This window comes from Terrapene carolina, unplaced genomic scaffold (assembly GCF_002925995.2).
Source record: "Terrapene carolina triunguis isolate 2854851 unplaced genomic scaffold, T_m_triunguis-2.0 Scaffold67, whole genome shotgun sequence".
Classification (NCBI taxonomy): Eukaryota; Metazoa; Chordata; order Testudines; family Emydidae; genus Terrapene; species Terrapene triunguis.
This window is the reverse complement of record NW_020664418.1, coordinates 34,901,251-34,920,729: the sequence shown is the minus strand read 5'-3', so window position 1 is coordinate 34,920,729 and position 19,479 is coordinate 34,901,251. Positions and strand designations below refer to the sequence as shown.

At 44.6% G+C, this 19,479-nt stretch overlaps 1 protein-coding gene across 2 annotated transcripts in view; it reads right to left on the bottom strand.

Annotated features, from left to right (window-relative positions):
• Nucleotides 1–3,456: 3,456 nt before the first annotated feature.
• The window catches only part of SH3GL3 (SH3 domain containing GRB2 like 3, endophilin A3), a 78,466-nt gene continuing 62,443 nt past the window's right edge, over nt 3,457–19,479 (bottom strand). For both annotated transcript variants that reach the window (XM_024202461.2, XM_024202462.1), the window contains exons 7-9: nt 17,125–17,228; nt 15,988–16,115; nt 3,457–4,203 (exon numbers count right to left, since the gene is read on the bottom strand). In XM_024202461.2, the coding sequence (XP_024058229.1) occupies nt 3,998–4,203; nt 15,988–16,115; nt 17,125–17,228 (438 nt within the window). In that variant the 3' untranslated portion in view covers nt 3,457–3,997. The remainder of the gene's footprint in view (nt 4,204–15,987; nt 16,116–17,124; nt 17,229–19,479) is intronic.

Here is a 19,479-nt window from a genome sequence, read left to right as displayed (position 1 = left end):
CCCTGACCACCACCCTGAACTCCCCTGCCGTCTATCCACCCTCCCACACTCCCTTACCCCACTGCCTGGAGCACCGGTGGCTGGCAGCACTGCTGCCCAGCTGGAGCTAGCCATGCCACAGCGCAGCTGCAGAGCACCATGCGAGGCTCTGCAGTGCGCTGCCTGGCCACCCAGAGCATTGCACCGGCGGTGCAGCGCACTGAGGCTGCGGGGGAGGAGGGCTAGCCTCCTGAGCCAGGAGCTCAGGGGCTGGGCAGGAGGGTCCTGCGGGCTGGATGTGGCCCACAGGCTGTAGTTTGCCCACCTCAGGCCTAGATAAAATTAAGTGAACACCAGTTTTGGTTACGTCTTTGGAAGAGACCATAGTCCCTAGGTCAAGGGCTCATGTTTTATCAACTAATGAGGACTTTGCCCTCATGTGGAGGAAATTCTGAAAACAAGATGAGTCCTCCTGCTGTCTTTGCACTCCTTCTTCAAAACAGTTCCAGGAAGACAAACTGCCCCTTGTACATCTTAAAAAATAGAGCCAAAACTATTTAAATATCACTCTGTCTTTTCCACTAGAGTAAGGACTTCACCTCCATGCCGTTTCAAAATGTAGACCCCTCCTGAACCCCTTAGACTATCCACTTCCCTCTGTATGGCTCTGTCCCTCCTGAGGACTAGTGGGCTGCTGCATCTTACCCTTACCTTGTTGGTTGCTGGAGTTAAACTCTGTTCTCAATGCATAGTATCTCCATTGGGGGCCTGGGTTAATAAATTAAAATGCAACCCCTAAGACATAAAAGGCACAAGGGGGAAAAGCCAAGGAACAGCTAGATGAACAGGTTAAACCCTGCACCTAATGCACAGATCCAGCTTAAAAGAAATATCTTCAAAATATCCCTTCAGAATAAAAAAACCAGATGGATACAACCCCAATCTGTCCCACAGCTGCTGTGTACACAGTTCTTGTGGTGGACTTCTAGAGGGCTGCCTGAACAGCAGGGAACTATATAAAAATGAGGCTACAGACCTATTGCTGATTTACAGTGGAGGTACCCTCCTCCTCCTCCTTTGATGTGCCTGTGGCCCCCTACCTGGAGCCCTTTCCTTTCTAGTTAGGTGAAGTAGCCCCAATACTTACAGTTAAAGCTGCAAGGCAGATCTTTCACTGGATGGAGCAGTTCCCAAGTGGCTCAAGCTCTGGACTTCTGGGGCAAAGGTGGCCTAACTGGTGAGGTCAACAGAAAATCCTTTCCTGCTCAGTCAGGCTGACAGGTTTTCCTCCCTGTCCACTGCTTTCAACAACTCAGCTGTTTCAGAGGTAGTTTGCGTCACAAGGTGCGTCCCCCTTAGCTGAGTGCTCCTGGTCAGCTGGGCCACTCAGGTGAGAGGCAAAATGGAGTTCTCTGCCTACCCTTGCAGGGAGCAGCTGAGTTTCATTCTGCTGGTACCCAGTAGCCAACTCCCTTCCCCTGAATACTATCTATGTGGGTGGAGAGCACAGGTCTGGGCTGTTTTAGCATGTCAACCTGGCCTTGTAGCTTCTATCACAGATTGGGGTTCTAAACACAGACTCAGCTAGGCAGTTGCAGCCAGTTTTGGGGAGCTGTTTCTCAAGATCCCAAAAAGGCAAATGTTACTCACCACTTGCTGTATAGCTTGTAATAGTTGTTGGTAAACCAGGCTGCCTTAACACAATAGCAGCTCTGTTTTAGGCTATCAAAGCTGTATTCCATATTCTCATCTCTGCTGTCCCCTTGGCACCAAGACATCAAAAGCTTGCTTAAAGTGCTTTCCCTAGGGTAACTCCCAGGTGGCATAAAATCAGCTCACATCCTCCCACAGTGGGTCATAGGACACTCAATGGTGGTCTAGGGCTAACTGTTGGTTAATAGACACTAAAGCTAACCTATTCTGAAAGTACTAGGTCCTGCACTGATAGTTCTACAGGTATACAACAGGCAAAAATAACATGTACTAGCTCTAGGCAAAATAATAAATCCTAACCACGTGTTTAATACTGGCTTCTCTAGGGCCCATCTCTGGAAGCTATACCTACCCACCTTTGCTAGATCTCCTTGATGTCTTGTACTTAAGACAAGCTGTGTCATGAGGGCCATAGGATAAGTAAGAGCAGTGTATGTAACAAATTGAATCTATTTCCCCATGTTAAGTATCCTCACAGCTTGTCAACTGTCTGGAATGGGCCATCTTGATTATCACTACAAAAGTTTTTTTTCTCCTGCTCATAATAGCTCATCTTAATTAATAAGCTTCTTAGAGTTGATATGGCAACTTCCATCTTTTCATGTTCTCTGTATGTATATATATATATATATCTTCTTACTATATGTTTTAGTCTATGCATCTGATGAAGTGGGCTGTAGCCCACAAAAGCTTATGCTCAGATAAATTTGTTAGTCTTTAAGGTGCCACAAGTACTCCTTTTCTAGCCTTAGGCACTGCAAGTAAACAAGCTGGAAGCTATTTAAGTAAAAGCTCCCCATTTCCCAATTAAATGCCCCTGGAAAGCATCCATCAACAGCAGAGATAAGGATTTTCACTGTGTTGCTATATGTTGTGCTGCTATTAATTGGCTGAAGTGGGCATTAAGGTCAAGGAAGTATCACTTTGACTTTGTTTTGCTGTCAATTTTGGAAGCTTCTTTTTGCTAGAACAAATCAGTTGTGGAGCATCCTGGTTTTTCCCCCACACTGCCCTCAGCCTCTGGCTTGGTATTGTTCTGTTCCTATACAAGTTTCCATCCCTTGTTGACTCCTCCTGCTGACTGCAGACTCTTCATTCTCTGGTCTAGACCTAGGTTAACCTACCCAAAGGTATCGGTGAAGGCTTTAAGCATTTAAAATATGCATTTTCCTGTTGAAATAGTATCACTTACCTCTGATGAAGAATGGGGGAGTTACATATAATAATCAAAGCATAATAGCTGTGGAACGAGTTCGTTCCCACTGGAGCTTTTCTCACACACACAGGAACCAGACAATGACTAGTGCAACTGGGAATACTCAAGCAGACATGGAAGTGACAATTTATTTGACATTCACCTCGACTGTTGCAGACTAGGAACTGGGTGGGGGGAACCTCCCAGCATTTCAGGGTGGTAACTTGCAAATGAAGAGCGTGAAAGTAGTTTAAAAGCTAATAAAAGATAATATAAACAGGCATTATGAATGAATGTGAGTGAGCTACATTTCTAGGATTCTATTTTAAGTGAGACCACAATGTTACAAATGCAGCCATTGAAGATTCAGGGAATTGGTCCTGACAGTTCATTTTGTACAATGTCATAAACGCCTTCTGAAAATGGAGGTGCATCTATAGAGGAACGTGCTCGTCCACAGCATTAAAAACACTGCTTGAAAACAAGTTTCAGAAATCCAACTGTGTAAGCAGCAGTCTTTACACTTTCCCCACAGTAATATTTATTAAGTATAGTCAGTAAATTAGAGGAATATTCAATTCTAAGTTTGTACTTAGTACATGAACATCTTAGCCTTTTGTCAACATTCAATGTGAAGCACAGATTAGGTTGATCACAGTAAATTACATTGCGATGGATGAAAAAGGCTTAGTGACATTAGTAATTCTTAACTGGTTACAGTTAGCTTTACTCAGTATTTTCAAAAATAGTTTTCAACAGTAAAATCATTACAGCCAGAGGATTATTTAAAAAATGCTCCACATACAGTAAGAGCAAAGGAATGCATTTTTGGAGCAACACTGAGCTACCAGTAAACACCTCAGACAGTAATCTTCCAGGCACAAAGCAAAAAAAGTGGAGGGTGGGTTTTTTGCATTTTCACGTAGCCAAGGAAGGGTTGGGGAGTTTTTCTGTATACAAACTAAAGGAATACAAAATAAATACATTTAAAAAAGATGCATACAAAAAACTGTCAGTCAAATAGCAAGGCTTTCACAGAATGCCACATTGATGAAACAATTGTGAATCCATTTCAATCATGAAATTATGTTCACAGTTTGAATTAGGTGTTCACTGAGGCAAAGGTACCATCACTTCGACATAATTAATGGGGAAGAAGCCAGACTCTCCATTTAACATCCCTTCGTACCAATTCTCATCGATCTGATTGGTCAAAGTAATGATGTCGCCTTCCTTAAATCCAAGCTCGCCTTCATTTTCTGGCTCAAAGTCATACAGAGCTTGGCAGCAAGGCTGATCCACGTGCACTGAAGAACCTGCCCCAGTGACAGAAAAGAAAATATTTAATAATAGCTTTAAAGTACTCCACTTACCTATTGAGCATGAAAACAAGGAGACAAACTTAGCCCTACTATAAGCAGCAATGGGCTAAATGGACCCATATTGTGGGTGCTGTTAGTTTTCCACCACTTCCACCTACAGAAAGTCTGTTCCTGCCATGTAATGTCATGTACAGCATAACGGGTGATGAACTGCATACAGGGTAGCTCTTTTTTCCTCCCCTTAAAAGCAAATATATTTTTACTGCCATTTGAATTCCCTTGGGAAACCTGCAAAAAGAACAGGAGTACTTGTGGCACCTTAGAGACTAACAAATTTATTAGAGCATAAGCTTTCGTGGGCTACAGCCCACTTCTTCGGATGCATAGAATGGAACATATATTGAGGAGATATATATACACGCACATACAAAGAGCATGAACAGGTGGGAGTTGTCTTACCAACTCTGAGAGGCCAATTAAGTAAGTGAAAAAAAACTTTTGAAGTGATAATCAAGCTAGCCCAGTACAGGCAGTTTGATAAGAAGTGTGAGAATACTTACAAGGGGAGATAGATTCAATGTTTGTAATGGCTCAGCCATTCCCAGTCCTTATTTAATTTATTTGGGAAACCTGAATCACTAACATTTGGTATGGTCATGAATTCTATTACCATGGGTTTTTAAAAAAAGAAAAAAAAAAAAAAAAAAAAAAAAAAAAAGAGGTGAGTGGACAGGCATGATGGCAACAGCTGAACAAATGTCTGTTCAATCTATAAAGCTAGGGACTGGGCTGCATGGAATCTAACAAGAACACTATACACCAGAACTATAAACAGTTTAAAGATCCAATCCTACAAACATGCATGCGTGAGAATGGCCCTACTGATCTCAGCAGCATCCCTCTTATATGAAAATGTTTTCAGGACCGGGACCTTAATTGCCAAATGGGGATATGAGGTTCTATCCTCTTCGCCACCTGAAGAGAGACAATTATCTCTAAGTTGTATTTACAGATAGCTGCTTTGGTAGGGCAGCTCTTGTGTTCAAACCACTCACTGCATCTGCCCTTTACCTCAATTAGATCAACAGTTATATTAGGAACAACAGTGCCTCTTAAAGTTTGTAAAACTATTTTTTGGATGATGATTAATTGCAGCCCCACTCACACAGTATCTGACTTTCTTTGTGATTTTAGTATATTGTGTTTGGCCTAGTTACACTGTAAGATGTTCACTCCAAACCTTCTTTTGTGTTTAAATATTAGTGGCATTATATACATAATACTAAAACCAGTACTTAAACTTATGAGGAAAAGTCAACATGGATAATTATTGTACATGTATGATTAATAAAGTACAAGAGATTTTCACAGCTAGCCAAAGTGGCTAACTTTGCAAATGTAATCTTTTCAGTGTCATAGACATTCTCATGTATGGATGGTTAGCATATATCCAAGCCAGCTAGGGATATGTGAATAATACATTATTATAGTCATTCATTCAACCTCTGAACAGTAAATTATTCTAACAGCATTCCTCCACTATTCATATTCTAGAGATTGGTTCCATGGGCAGAGGGCTACCCATAGGTTCAGCTGAGATTCATTTGTTTTCTATGACATTGATTTAAAAAAAAACAAACAAAAAAACTGTTACCTATCTTACTAAAAGAAAAATCCAGTGATTTTGAATAAAGTCTATTCACAAAGGGGAAATGGGGGGAAAAGGTTTCATGCTGCCTCTTGCTAATTTACAGTAGGAAAGTGCATTATATCAAGACAAAGATGTTTTTAATGCTCTCTTTAATACTTACAGCAAAACAGCTAATGAGGCTCTTTAATATTAAATTATTCTAGCTACTCTTTTTGCTCAAAATTTGCACTATTCTCAAATATTCTGATCTTGTCTGTCTCCAAATTATCTAGCATGCTAATCAAGCAATCAGATTGAGGTCTAATTTCTGTCTGGAATAGTCTATACATTCTGTTAAATATTGCAATACGCACGCAGATTTTCAAAACCCAATTAAGCTGTTAAAAATTCCATGTCACTCATTAAAATTAGTTTTTAAATCTGCTAATCAGTGCTATTGTTATAAAATGTAAGGAAAGGAAACTATTAAAAAGTAGCTGCTCAGACAAATTTTCTAGCAACGAGAAGCAGAAAGAGTATCTTGAGCAAGCAAAACTACTCAACCAGTAAATGCTTCTCTTGTATCTGTGGACGAACACTAGCAAGGGATGTTTAAAGCAATGATGACAAAAGTAGGGACATAATGTTAGATTTTTTTGCCCCAAAATTTTAACATTAGGCTTCGTGGATGGATTCCCCATTCCTTTCCAGCCTGTTTACTCCACTCTAGCAATGTAAAAGGGCAATAAACACAGTAGAAATGGCCCCCAGGGAATTCCCTCAGCAAAAGGGGGTTCCCTTAGAGGCTGTAGAAAAGATGGAGTGCTTTTATGCCATTCCCGTCACAGCCCTGCACTAGAGCACATAATGGGGTGTGGCCAGAATGTGCTGTGCTCTGGCTATTTCCATTCACAGCCACAATAGCAAATCAGGTCAGATGGTTCTTCAAAGCTATTTTTGTACGCTCTTCCTGACCTGTGCTGAGCCGAGCTCGGACCAAGCCAGGATCTGGGCCATAGTCTTCCACGGAAATAAGGTGACTAGTTTAAAAAATAATTGAGTGTTTTCAAACAAACAGCTTCCTCAGTATAAAATGTGGAAGCTGTATCTGCTCATATGAAGTTCCAACAGCAGAAGAAGCCTCTCTGAATAATTGAAAACATTTCTTGTTTTCATCAGCTGTTCTGGCCAGGGGCTTGACATACAACTTTTATTCCACCAATCAGTTTATTTCTGACACAGCAAGATATGTGATGTTACATTGAGAACGCTGGGTGCAGAATGTATTTTTTTTAAAGCGTGAGTCTTTTAGGATCATAACTACACAGTATATTGCATTAGTTGTGTTTTTCTTAAAGAGAGGAGGGATAAAAAGATTGGGAGTGGGGAAGGAACTTTTTGCCTTTTAAGCTCAAACACGTGGGGGAGGAGGGTAATCTCAGGCAACACAGAAGGATCTTAAAGTAATGGCTACAGCTACTCCAGAGCCTAACATCAGTCAAGGTCTTCGTTAGAGTAATGCAGCTGCTGCTAATCTACTGCATCTGGTGTCACTACAGTACACTCCGGCAAAACAAAGCTCCCCAGCTGAACAGAGCAGAGGCAGCGCTGGTTGCTAGTTTTAAAACACACAATTTAACAAACACAAAGGGGTCACATGGCTCCATCCTTCTCCACTGTGCAAGCTATCTGAAGGCTGTTGCAGAGATTTAAGAAGCTAAGGAAACTGCAGCAGCATTTCTGTTAATTTCTAGTACTGCGCCTGCTTCTCTCATTGTAGCTGAAGCAACATGCTGCCTACTGTAGTTGCTGAGTTCATGGATTTAGATTGAGAGTTCTTGGGGCAACAACTGTCTTTTTGCTCTACGCTTGTCTAGCACTTTGCACAACGGGTCCTGGTCCATGACAAGGCTCCTTGGTGCTATGCGAATGCACCATAAACAAACATAATAAACATATCGAAAGACTGTTTATGCTGACCTATTGGACTCCCCAAATGCAGATTGAATTTATAATGAAAGAACATGGAGAAAGTATTGGTAAGAATGAGGCTGAATGTACTTTTGGGACTGTCCTATCTGATGCCAGATGACCATCTAAAAATGCCACTTTTCCTCAAAAGAAACTTCTGGCAGGTGTTGCTCCTCTGTTTGCCGCACATTGAAGTACACATACAGTAGCAAAATATATAGTAAAGAAAGAATCACATCCTAGATGTGCCTGAGGATACAATTATTCTAGCCCTCTCTTATAGCATGATTCTGTAAACACTTAAGCACATAAGTAACTTTACTCCCATGAGTTAGTCCCATTAAATTCAAACATAGGACAGCTAACCACAACTACTTTCCTTTGATGAGCAAAATGAATGAGAGGTAAGATGTGACTCTGCATTTAAACTGTTTCATAATGAGCCAGATGACACTCTCAGCTTCTGCTGATTAATTAGGACAACAGTGAATTAGAACAAAACATAGATTTGTCATCTGCACTTAATCAGTAACGCAGTTAAATCATCCAGGACTTTTTTCCATGAAATAATGTTTCTAAGGACCTGATACTTCACTGTGTTTGCATGTCACTCCTGTAAATAGTCCCACTGTACTAGGAACTGTACAAAGGAAAACACCACTCCTATTCCAAAGAGCTTACAATGTACAAGGCATAATATGGTGAAATATGGAATAAAGCATTCCAACATACAAGCAAAGGGCGAGACTATGATAGCTGTTGCACTTAATGGGGAGTAACTTACTTTGCAAGAAGTCCCATTGAATTCAATGGATATATTTGAGGAAGGTTCTATTTAGTATGAGAAAGAGTGTCAGGATCTAGTTGTGTCAGTATACCAGGGGTCAGCAACCTTTCAGAACTGCTGTGCCGAGTCTTCATTTATTCACTCTAATTTAAGGTTTTGCGTGCCAGTAATACATGTTAACGTTTTTAGAAGATCTCTTTCTATAAAAGTCTATAATATATAACTAAACTATTGTTGTATGTAAATTAAATAAGGTTTTTAAAATGTTTAAGAAGCTTCATTTAAAATTAAATTAAAATGCAGAGCCCCCCGGACCGGTGGCCAGGACCCGGGCAGTGAGAGTGCCACTGAAAATCAGCTCGCGTGCCGCCTTCGGCATGGCTGCCATAGGTTGCCTACCCCTGCAATATATAATGCCTGCATCTGTAATTTTCACGCCATGCATCTGAAGAATTGGGTTTTTTACCCACGAATGCTTATGCCCAAATAAATCAGTTGGTCTTTAAGGTGCCACCGGACTCGTTGTTTTTGTGGATACAGACTAACACGGCTACCCCCGATAAAGGATCTAGTTCAAGTGACCAGAGGGATGCCAGACACATATTTTGATAGTGTCAGCAGGGATGGGCAGAGAAGTGAAGTGTGAAAATGCTTGCTTTTGTAGAAAGTAGAAGAGAGTTTATAGGAGTGATCTGAATGAGGTGAGAGTGCTGAACATATTGTCAAGCTTCCCCAGCTCCTAACATCTAAAACACTTGGCACCATTTTGCATAAACTGTCTGAACAGTATTTTCTAAATCATATAGTATAAGTCAAATCTGTTTCAGCAGTCTTATTTAAATATAAAATAAGCACAGCAAGCTTCCCGGGTTATACTGCCAGAGCCACGTTTCTCCCTGGCACAGAACTCAATAGTGTTAGTGCTCGCTTTCTAATGCGGGGAAGGAGGAGACAGAAGAGAATTACCCATGACTTTACTGATGATAACATCTGCTGGGAGAGGTAAGAACAGCAACCAAGTCCTCAAGTTCTTTGGGGGGAAAAATTCAGAGTGCTAGAATAGGTAACCACAATATGTACCTTTTTGGTGTCATTAGAGAGTCTGTAGAACAGAATACAAAATATTTCCCTCAATCCTTCTCTTTGCAACATCCACACTGCTATTTTTAGGACACTAGCTCAAGGAGAGCTAGTGAATCTATCCAGGGCACAAGGCACATTCCCAGCCTGGTGTAGATATACCCTCAGCCTTTTTCTCTCTCTTCAAGCTGAGAGCATGAAGTATAGCCCCATATTTCCATCCTCCTCCACTTCTAATTCTCTTTCTTTGGCCTGGTCTACACTACGACTTTAATTCGGATTTAGCTGCGTTAATCCGAATTAACCCTTCACCCGTCCACACTACAGAGCCAGTTAATTCGAATTAAAGGGCACTTAAAATCGATTTCTGTACTCCACCTCGACGAGCGGAGTAGCGCCAAAATCGATTTTGTTAATTCGAATTAGGGTTAGTGTGGCCGCACACCACCGAATTAATGTGGTTAAATTAATGGGGTAGTTTGGCCGCACACCACCGAATTAATGTGGTTAAAAACCGAATTAATGTGCTTAGTGTGGCCGCGCACAATCGAATTTATACAACCTATTTCCCAAATTCGAATTATCTAAATTCGGATTAATCCCGTAGTGTAGACATACCCTTTGTTTCCCTCCCAGCTCTCTGTAAAAAGAAACAAGACAGGAGGAAAACAGAAACTGAAAAGAGAGTGAATAAAGCCAGAGGGTAGAAAAGTAGCCCAGAGAGTAACGGTGTCTTGGGGTATGTCTACACTACGAGAGTAGTTCGATTTTACTTAAATCGAATATGTGGAATCGATATTACAAAGTCGAACGTGTGTGTCCACACTAAGGACAGTAATTCGACTTTGTGAGTCCACACTAACGGGGCAAGCGTCGACATTGGAAGCGGTGCACTGTGGGCAGCTATCCCACAGTTCCCGCAGTCCCCGCTGCCCATTGGAATTCTGGGTCGAGCCGCCAATGCCTTCTGGGTAAAAAAATGTGTCGAGGGTGCTTTTGGGTAACTGTCGTCATCCGTCCGTCACTACCGCCCTCCCTCCCTCCATCCATCCTTGAAAGCGCCGGCGGGAAATCAGTTCGCGCACTTTTCTGATCTGTGACAGCGCGGACGCCACAGCATTGCGAGCATGGATCCCGCTGCGACCATCGCTGCAGTTGTGGCCGTTCTCAACGCCTCGCAGCTTATCATACACCTTTCCCTGAGGCAGATGCAGAGAAATCAGGAGAGGAGGCTACAGCACCGCCGTGAGGGCCTGAAGTCGGAGAGTAGCACAGAGCTGTCAGAAACCACGAGACCCAGCGCCCAGGACATCACGGTGGCAATGGGTCATGTTGATGCTGTGGAACGGCGATTCTGGGCCCGGGAAACAAGCACGGACTGGTGGGACCGCATAGTGCTGCAGGTCTGGGATGAATCCCAGTGGCTGCGAAACTTTCGCATGCGGAAGGGGACTTTCCTTGAACTTTGTGACTTGCTGTCCCCTGCCCTGAAGTGCAATGACACCCGGATGAAAGCAGCCCTGACTGTCCAGAAGCGAGTGGCCATAGCCCTCTGGAAGCTTGCAATGCCGGACAGCTACCGGTCAGTCGCGAACCACTTTGGTGTGGGCAAATCTACCGTGGGGGTTGTTGTGATGCAAGTAGCCAACGCAATCGTTGAGCTACTGCTCTCAAAGGTAGTGACCCTGGGAAACGTGGAGGTCATCATAGATGGCTTCGCCGCGATGGGATTCCCAAACTGCGGTGGGGCTACAGATGGGACTCACATCCCTATCCTGGGACCGGACCACCAGGCCAGCCAGTACATCAACCGAAAGGGCTACTTTTCAATGGTGCTGCAAGCACTGGTGGACCATAGGGGACGTTTTACGAACATCAACGTCGGATGGCCGGGCAAGGTTCATGACGCTCGCGTGTTCAGGAACTCTGGTCTGTTTAGACGGCTGCAGGAAGGTATTTACTTCCCGGACCACAAAATAACTCTTGGGGATGTGAAGATGCCTACAGTGATCCTCGGGGACCCAGCCTACCTGCTAATGCCCTGGCTCATGAAGCCCTATACTGGCGCCCTGGACACAGAAAAAGAACTGTTCAACTACCGGCTGAGCAAGTGCAGAATGGTGGTGGAGTGTGCTTTTGGCCGTCTCAAAGGGAGATGGAGAAGCTTACTGACTCGCTGTGATCTCAGCGAAACCAATATCCCCATTGTTATTGCAGCTTGCTGTGTGCTCCACAATCTCTGTGAGAGCAAGGGGGAGACCTTTATGGCGGGGTGGGAGGTTGAGGCAAATAGCCTGGCTTCTGATTACGCCCAGCCAGACAGCCGGGCGATTAGAAGATCCCAGCGGGACGCGCTGTGCATCCGGGAGGCTTTGAAAGCTAGGTTCCTCAGTGAGCAGGGTAACCTGTGACTATTAACTTTGTTTAAAGAGAAGCTGAACCTGCCCCCGTTTCTTTACGGAGTTTATGTTGACTATCCTCTCCAGCTACATACCCCCTTCACCCCCTTCCCAAAAAATAAAATCTGTTCTGTTTTGTTGTTAATGAACACCGTTGTCTTTATTACTGTTTTCGCGGGAATGTTTTAAACCGGGGACGCAGACTGTGGCGGGGGGCGGGTTTAGTGTTCTGATGCAAATGATGCTTCTAAACTCCCGGAATGACAGGCTCCACACTGGTGGACTGGTTGTTTCAACGGAGCCTGCCAGCACTCCTGGGCGGGACTGCGTGTATGTGTCGGATATGTGACTTTCTGGCAGGGGGAGGAGGGTTACAGATCCCCTGCTGCGTGGCTCTGTGATCCAGGATAAGGACCGCTGCATAAGATCTGTAACTGCCCTCCCCCGCCACAAAGTCACAGAGCTACCCGCCCCCCGCCCCAGAACATGAAAACCACCTCCCAGACTGAGCAGGGCAACTAGTGACTGCACTATGTATGTGTCCTAATGCTGGACCTGCCCCCGCCTCTGTACCCTGCTAAAGGTGACTGTCCTGTCCAATTACCAAGCCCCTTCCCCCCCTTCAGACAGACTCTCCTCCCAAAGAAAATCATGGAAACAGTAATTAACAGAAATGAATATTTTATTATGAACCACACATGAAACGAGGGGTGGTGAAACTTGGACGGGGGCTTGTGTGAGGTGGTAGGAAAGGACTTTTCAAATTTTGAGGAATGAGAGCCCAACAGTGCTAGAGCAGTCTGCACTGGTTGACTGAAAGTTTTAACGGCCCTTGCCGCCCCTCCTTCTTTGGACTTTGGGTGAGGGGGGGGTGTGGGACTTGGTGGCGGGGGAGGGCGGTTAGAGATAGACCGCAGCGGGGCTCTGTCCTCCTGCCTCCGGTCTTGCAGAACATCAACAAGGCGCCGGAGCATATCCGTTTGCTCCCTCATTAGTCCAAGCAGCGTTTGAGTCGCCTGCTGGTCTTCCTGACGCCACCACTCCTCCCGTTCCATGATTGCTCGGTGCATTTCAGACAAGTTCTCCCTCCACTGTGTCTGCTGGGCTGCCTGGGCTCGGGAGCAGGACATTAGTTCTGAGAACATGTCCTCACGCGTCTTCTTCTTCCTCCGCCTAATCTGCTCTAGCCTCTGTGAGTGTGATGCCAGGCTGGGTTGGGAGACAGTCGCAGATGTGTCTGTGGGAATGGGGAAAAGGGAGTGAATTCCTGAGACAGATAAATGAAGTTGTGAACAAAGAACATAGTCTTTCTCTGTGAACAAGACCATGCACTGCACCTCTCACATGCGCACTCAGGACAAGGTCGAATTTTCGGACCTCGCCTTCAGTGCCTGGGGTCTTGCAGTGGCGATCTGAGAAGCGGGGCAGGACACCTCAACTTGTGTAGCAGGCAAACATGGTAAGCCGTAGACTTGTGGCTGCTTAAAACTTTAATAGTAGCACTGGCCTCCTTTCATATTGAAAGCAAAGCCAGTCTCTGCTGCCAGCAATCCGGCAAGCAGGAACTCTGTCCCTGTCCCACCCCCTCACGGCTCTCCCAGGGAAAGATCCCTGTATGCTGCCCCTCTCCCGCCTCCACCGCGTCGCTGTAAAGCAGTCCCAATACTAACATTCCCCTCCCTAATTCAAAGCAGGGCATCATGAGTGACATCACCCTGATGAGGATCTCGGACAGCGAGAAGGAACGCATGCTTAGGGAAAGCATGCAAAAACCAGGGCCATATGCCGCCATGCTTTGCCGTGCAATGATCCCTGAGTATTTGATTATCTCCTGGCGAGGAAACGTCTCGTACCATGGAGGACCCAATAAAATCGCTCTCCCCAGGAACCTGATGACCAGGCTTGAACATTACCTGCAGGAGACCTATGTTGAGATCTCCCATGAGGATTTCGTCTCTATCCCCGGACATATAGACCGGATTTTGGTGTAGCTGCACTGGCAGGGACTACAGAGTGGAGCGTCTTGGGCAGCAGAATCATGAAAAACCGGACATTGTTAGATTTTTTTTTAAATAGTTGGGACTAAAAATTTTATCGCCTAAGGCAAAGAAATCATGAAAAACCCATTGTTAATATTATAAATATTCCAGTTCTGTTAAAAATAAAAGTTTAGATGTTTAAAGCACTTACTGCTTGATCCTTCCCCTGATTCTGTGTCCGGGGTAATGGCTGGGGACAGTTGGTAGGGGATCTCGGTAAGGGTGATGAAGAGCTCTTGGCTGTCGGGGAAATCAGCGGTGCAAGCGCTGTCGACTGCCTCGTCCTCCTCATCTCCTTCCTCATCTTCCCCGTCCGCTAACATGTCCGACAAGGAACCGGCCGCAGACAATATCCCATCCTCAGAGTCCATGGTCACGGCCGCACCTAGGATGGAATGCAGTGCCTCGTAGAAACGGGATGTGTGTGGCTGGGATCCGGAGCGTCCGTTTGCCTCTTTGGTTTTTTGGTAGCCTTGTCTCAGCTCCTTGATTTTCACGCGGCACTGCGTTGCATCCCGGCTGTATCCTCTCTCTGCCATGGCTTTCGAGATCTTCTCGTAGATCTTTGCATTCCTTCTTTTGGAGCGCAGCTCTGAAAGCACGGACTCATCGCCCCACACAGCGATGAGATCCAAGACTTCCCGATCAGTCCATGCTGGGGCCCTCTTTCTAGTCTGCGATTGCACGGCCATCTCTGCTGGAGAGCTCTGCATCGTTGCCAGTGCTGCTGAGCTCGCCACGATGTCCAAACAGGAAATGAGATTCAAACTGCCCAGACAGGAAAGGGAATTCAAATTTTCCCGGGGCTTTTCCTGTGTGGCTGGTCAGAGCATCCGAGCTCTGACCACTGTCCAGAGCGTCAACAGAGTGGTGCACTGTGGGATAGCTCCCGGAGCTATTAGTGTCGATTTCCATCCACACCTAGCCTAATTCGATATGGCCATTTCGAATTTAGCGCTACTCCTCTCGTTGGGGAGGAGTACAGAAGTTGAATTTAAGAGAGCTCTATGTCGAACTAAATAGCTTCGTGGTGTGGACGGGTGCAGGGTTAATTCGATGTAACGGCGCCAAATTCGACATAAAAGCCTAGTGTAGACCAGGAGTCAACAGCCAGCTCCTAATTCTCAAGCCAAGGGAAGGATGGACCCTCTGGATCATTTTTTCCCCTCGGTGCTTTCCTTTCAGATCCTCACCTATCCTGGTTATGGAAAAAGTGCTGGTGGCTTCTTACTCTTTTCCTTTTGCCTTATTATTGTTTGTCTTTTGTGTTTCATTATTTGCCTTTGCATATAGCTCACTAAGGGTATAAGAGAGACAGAGGAAAGGTGCCTCTGATCAGTAAGATGAGAAATAAAGGGTCTGATCCAACATTTAAATCAGTTATTACATTTAGCTTCTCCACTGACCAGTGACAAGATTCGTAATATTAAATACCTTGAAGAGAATTTCAAAAAGGTGACCCTCATTCTTTTCACGAGATCAGCATCTATGCATGTGAAGTGGTGACAGATACATGTTAATAGGTACAGCAGTCTGTCCTACACAGAATAAGTTTGCACATTTTATTGATCTGCCTTTGTGGAACCAGAAGGGGTTACATGCTAACAAAATAAGTTGTGTTCATATTTAATTTTCTGTGTTACACCTAAAGTTTTACCTTTAACTGTTTTAAAAGTTAATAAAAACACAAAGGAGACCATTTTCCAAGTGTGGGTGGCTAACTGTAGGCATAGGCAGCCTAGTTGCATAGACAACAGTGGGACTCTATGGGTTTTCAACTAGCATTATATGAGCAATACTTCAACTCCAGTAATTATAATTCTTCCATAAAATGCATACATCAACAGGCTGATTCCACAAGCATGGGCTCACCTGATGATTTTATTGAAGAAATGTACGATATCCCATTGTGCTGCTGATTATCACTGATTTCCAGAGTTGAAGTTATTACAGGTTTTGGCTTGAATTCATGCTTAGGACGACTAGATGCTCCATTTATTCTGAAACACAGAGAAAGATTGGCAGGAGATTTAATTCTGGAAGGCAACAGGAGCTTTGGAGCTTCTACTTGGTTTCAGTGCTTTAACAACTGAAGGACAGATAGTTTAAAAAAATAGTTTGTAATTTATTCGCCCAGAACTGCTTGACTCCAATGTAACATTTCAGAAAGTCTCTACTTTTACCCAGTTTTATAGCTGTGTTGACTGAGGCACAAAGATTAATAGCCTGACTTTCAGAAGTGCTGAGCACCCACAGCTACCATTGAGTTCAGTGGATGCTCTGGGTGATAAACACTCCTGAAACTCAGGCTACAAAATGACAAGTGCAGAAACGCAGCCAGGAAGCCAATGATGAGTCAGACCATTTAGAATCCAGATCCTTGTTGGTTCTAACTATGAGAGCATAAAGCATAACTACTAGTGGTAATTTTTTTTCTTTTCTGCTCCATTAGTATCACACAAAGTCTCTGTGGCCAATCATCAACACATCACACCAGAACTGTGCTCCTAAGCTGGCAATTTCATGATGCATTGTAGGATTGCGTGTGTACAATCATCAGTATGATAAATATGTCTGTTTTCTGAGACATTTTTGGAAGCCTTGTTAAAAAAAAAAAAAAAAAAAAACTTACAGCCAGGTCTGTTTGTATGCACAAAACCCACCGGTAAATGGAGAAGCTCCTGATTAATTCCTGTATATGTGGGTGTGGGGTTTGGCATGAGCACAAAAGGATGTATCTATAAGTTTTGTGGTCAGATTTCATTATACAGAGGGGTGTGAACTCTTAAAGGCCTACAGTGCATTAAGAAGTGACAGCTAGCAAGAATTTAAGGTGGTTAAGTCCACTGAGATACAGAGATGTAACAAATGACTATGAATATAAAAAGATGCAACTGTGAGGTATCTGTGAGATGCTGCTGCTTCTGAACCGCAACTCAACGTCTTCTCATACTCCTGAACGTTAGCTCCAAAAGATGTTGAGAATTCTCTGATCAGGTTTATTCTTACCGGTTTTGCAGTATGCTCTGCAGTTCCTCCAGAATTTCTGTGGACTGTTTATGGTAGTCTAATGCTGCTTCTATAAATACTGCCAACTGGCTAACTTGCTCTACCTAAAGTATAAAGTAGAAAATGACTTTAAGGAGTCTGCGTGCCAGCTATGGAATCAACTATAAGGGTTATAAACAGACAATAATAAACCCAGTTAAAAACACTCAAAATAGACCAGGTATCTCATAAGTTCTTGAGATCTTACAGGGTGATATTTCTAGATAGTAAGGATTTGACAGCCTGCAAGGAGCTGTATGTGGGCAGAGCCCTGTGTCTGTGCTGAGCCCAGTGGGGCTTACTGCAGGATCAGGACCATAATACAGGGCATGTTCTTGTGTCCATAATGGGGCTTATTCAAACAAAGTAACTTTATCAAATACATGTATATTTTCCCCTAACTTAACTGGGAACTATTCTGAAACAGACAAGGACAAGATGCCATTTCTGGTAGCAGTGGTTTTCAGATCAATGAGGTCTGGCTAAGTGAGGTTATGCCATATCTTATTACAAAACAACATTAATGGGTTGTGTAATTGCTTTAGCCCACAAACTGCAGTCCTAAAAAGGTCCAGACTTATCTCACTAGGTGGCAGCATTTATAAACTGATAAATAAAATGTTATTTATCGGCTCAGATTTAAAAATTGCAGCTAATTGTTCCAGAATCTGTCTATTGAAATGGGGGAGGAAGGAGGGAAACACCATTCTCTCACGCGGTCCCAAAAATATTTTTAAAAAATGGTAAAAATCCTCTCTGCCCCACAGCACAATCTGGCCAATCCAAGGATAGCTCTCTGATAAAGTAGTCTTTATTTCGTCTTCTCATTTGTTTTAAAAAAAAACAAAAAAACAAAAAAACATTTAGACAATGAGCCCCAACAAAGTGAAATGCAACATATCACACTCTCATGCTTCTACTGGGTCTGATCAGGAGAAGGTGGGTAGATTTGTTAAGATTAAATTATTGGTTTGTGTTGAATATTTTATCTGCTTTTTCCTACTCAGAGGCTTGGTCTACACTTACCCCCCAAGTCGAAGTAAGGTACGCAAATTCAGCTACGTGAATAACGTAGCTGAATTCGACATACCTTACTTCGAACTTACCGCGGTTCAGACGCGGTCCACACGCGGCAGGCAGGCTCCCCCGTCGACGCCGCGGTACTCCTCTCGTTGAGCTGGAGTACCGCAGTCGACGGCGAGCACTTCCTGGTTCGATTTATCGCGTCCAGACCAGACGCGATAAATCGAACCAGGAAGTTCGATTTCCAGCCGCCGAACTAGCGGCTAAGTATAGACCAGCCCAAAGCGTTTACTGAAAACTCTGCTAGAACCCTAATGAAGCAAAACATTGCCACACAATATACATAAATTTAAATACATGGGGCCAGATCCTCAGCTGGTGTAAACTGATGTAGCTCCACTGAAGTCAAGAGACCAACACCAGCTGAAGATCTGGCACAAAAAAATTTCATGTTACAAGACTTCACATATGCATTTCAATACATATACAGACATTCCTGCCAGTCCCTCCCACTATGGTTCAAACACTAACCTAAATGGCCACAGCTGCTGCATTAATTTAGACATAGTTTGATGATGTACCTGCATGCTAAGCAAACTCTGACCCTGAGTAAGGCCCAGATGAACAAATTTTGTGCAGGGGACATGCATGGGGCTGGTGGGGACAGAATCCTCCCTTCTAAATCAGCAGCAAGATACTCAGTATGAGCTCAGCTACTCCATGACTGCTGTTACTGCCAGCTGTCTGTAGCAGTGCATGTACCCCTGCACATGGGCTTTGCCTAGTTGTGAGCCAGGGCCGGCTCCAGGCACCAGGCACCCAAGCTGGTGCTTGGGGCGGCACCTGGAGGGGGGCGGCGCGGCGCTCTGGCCGCCGGGGGAGGGGCGGGAGAGCCGAGCCCCCGCCGGGGCTCGCGGCCCTGCCCCCGGCGCTCTGGCCCCTGGGGGGGAGACCGGAGCCGCCGCGGGGCTCGCCGCCCTCCCCCAGGGGCTCCGGCCGCCCCCCCCGGCAAAAAAGCCAGAGCCGGCCCTGTTGTGAGCACAGGGGTCATGACCCTGGCAGTTTCCTCCCTCCCACAAACTTTCCACATTCACAGCCCCAGTGTGCTGCTCCATAGTGCAGGGTTGTGGAGTACCCTTACATGGCTCTGCAGCACATCCTTTTCTGAGCCACAGATCCATAGCTGCTTCTCTACTTTTTAGTCCTTGCACATCTGGGAAGGAGAGGAGATGATTTGTCCTATCACAAATACACACTCTCCCTTCCGAGTGCGCTGCAGGACTTGCAGCAGCA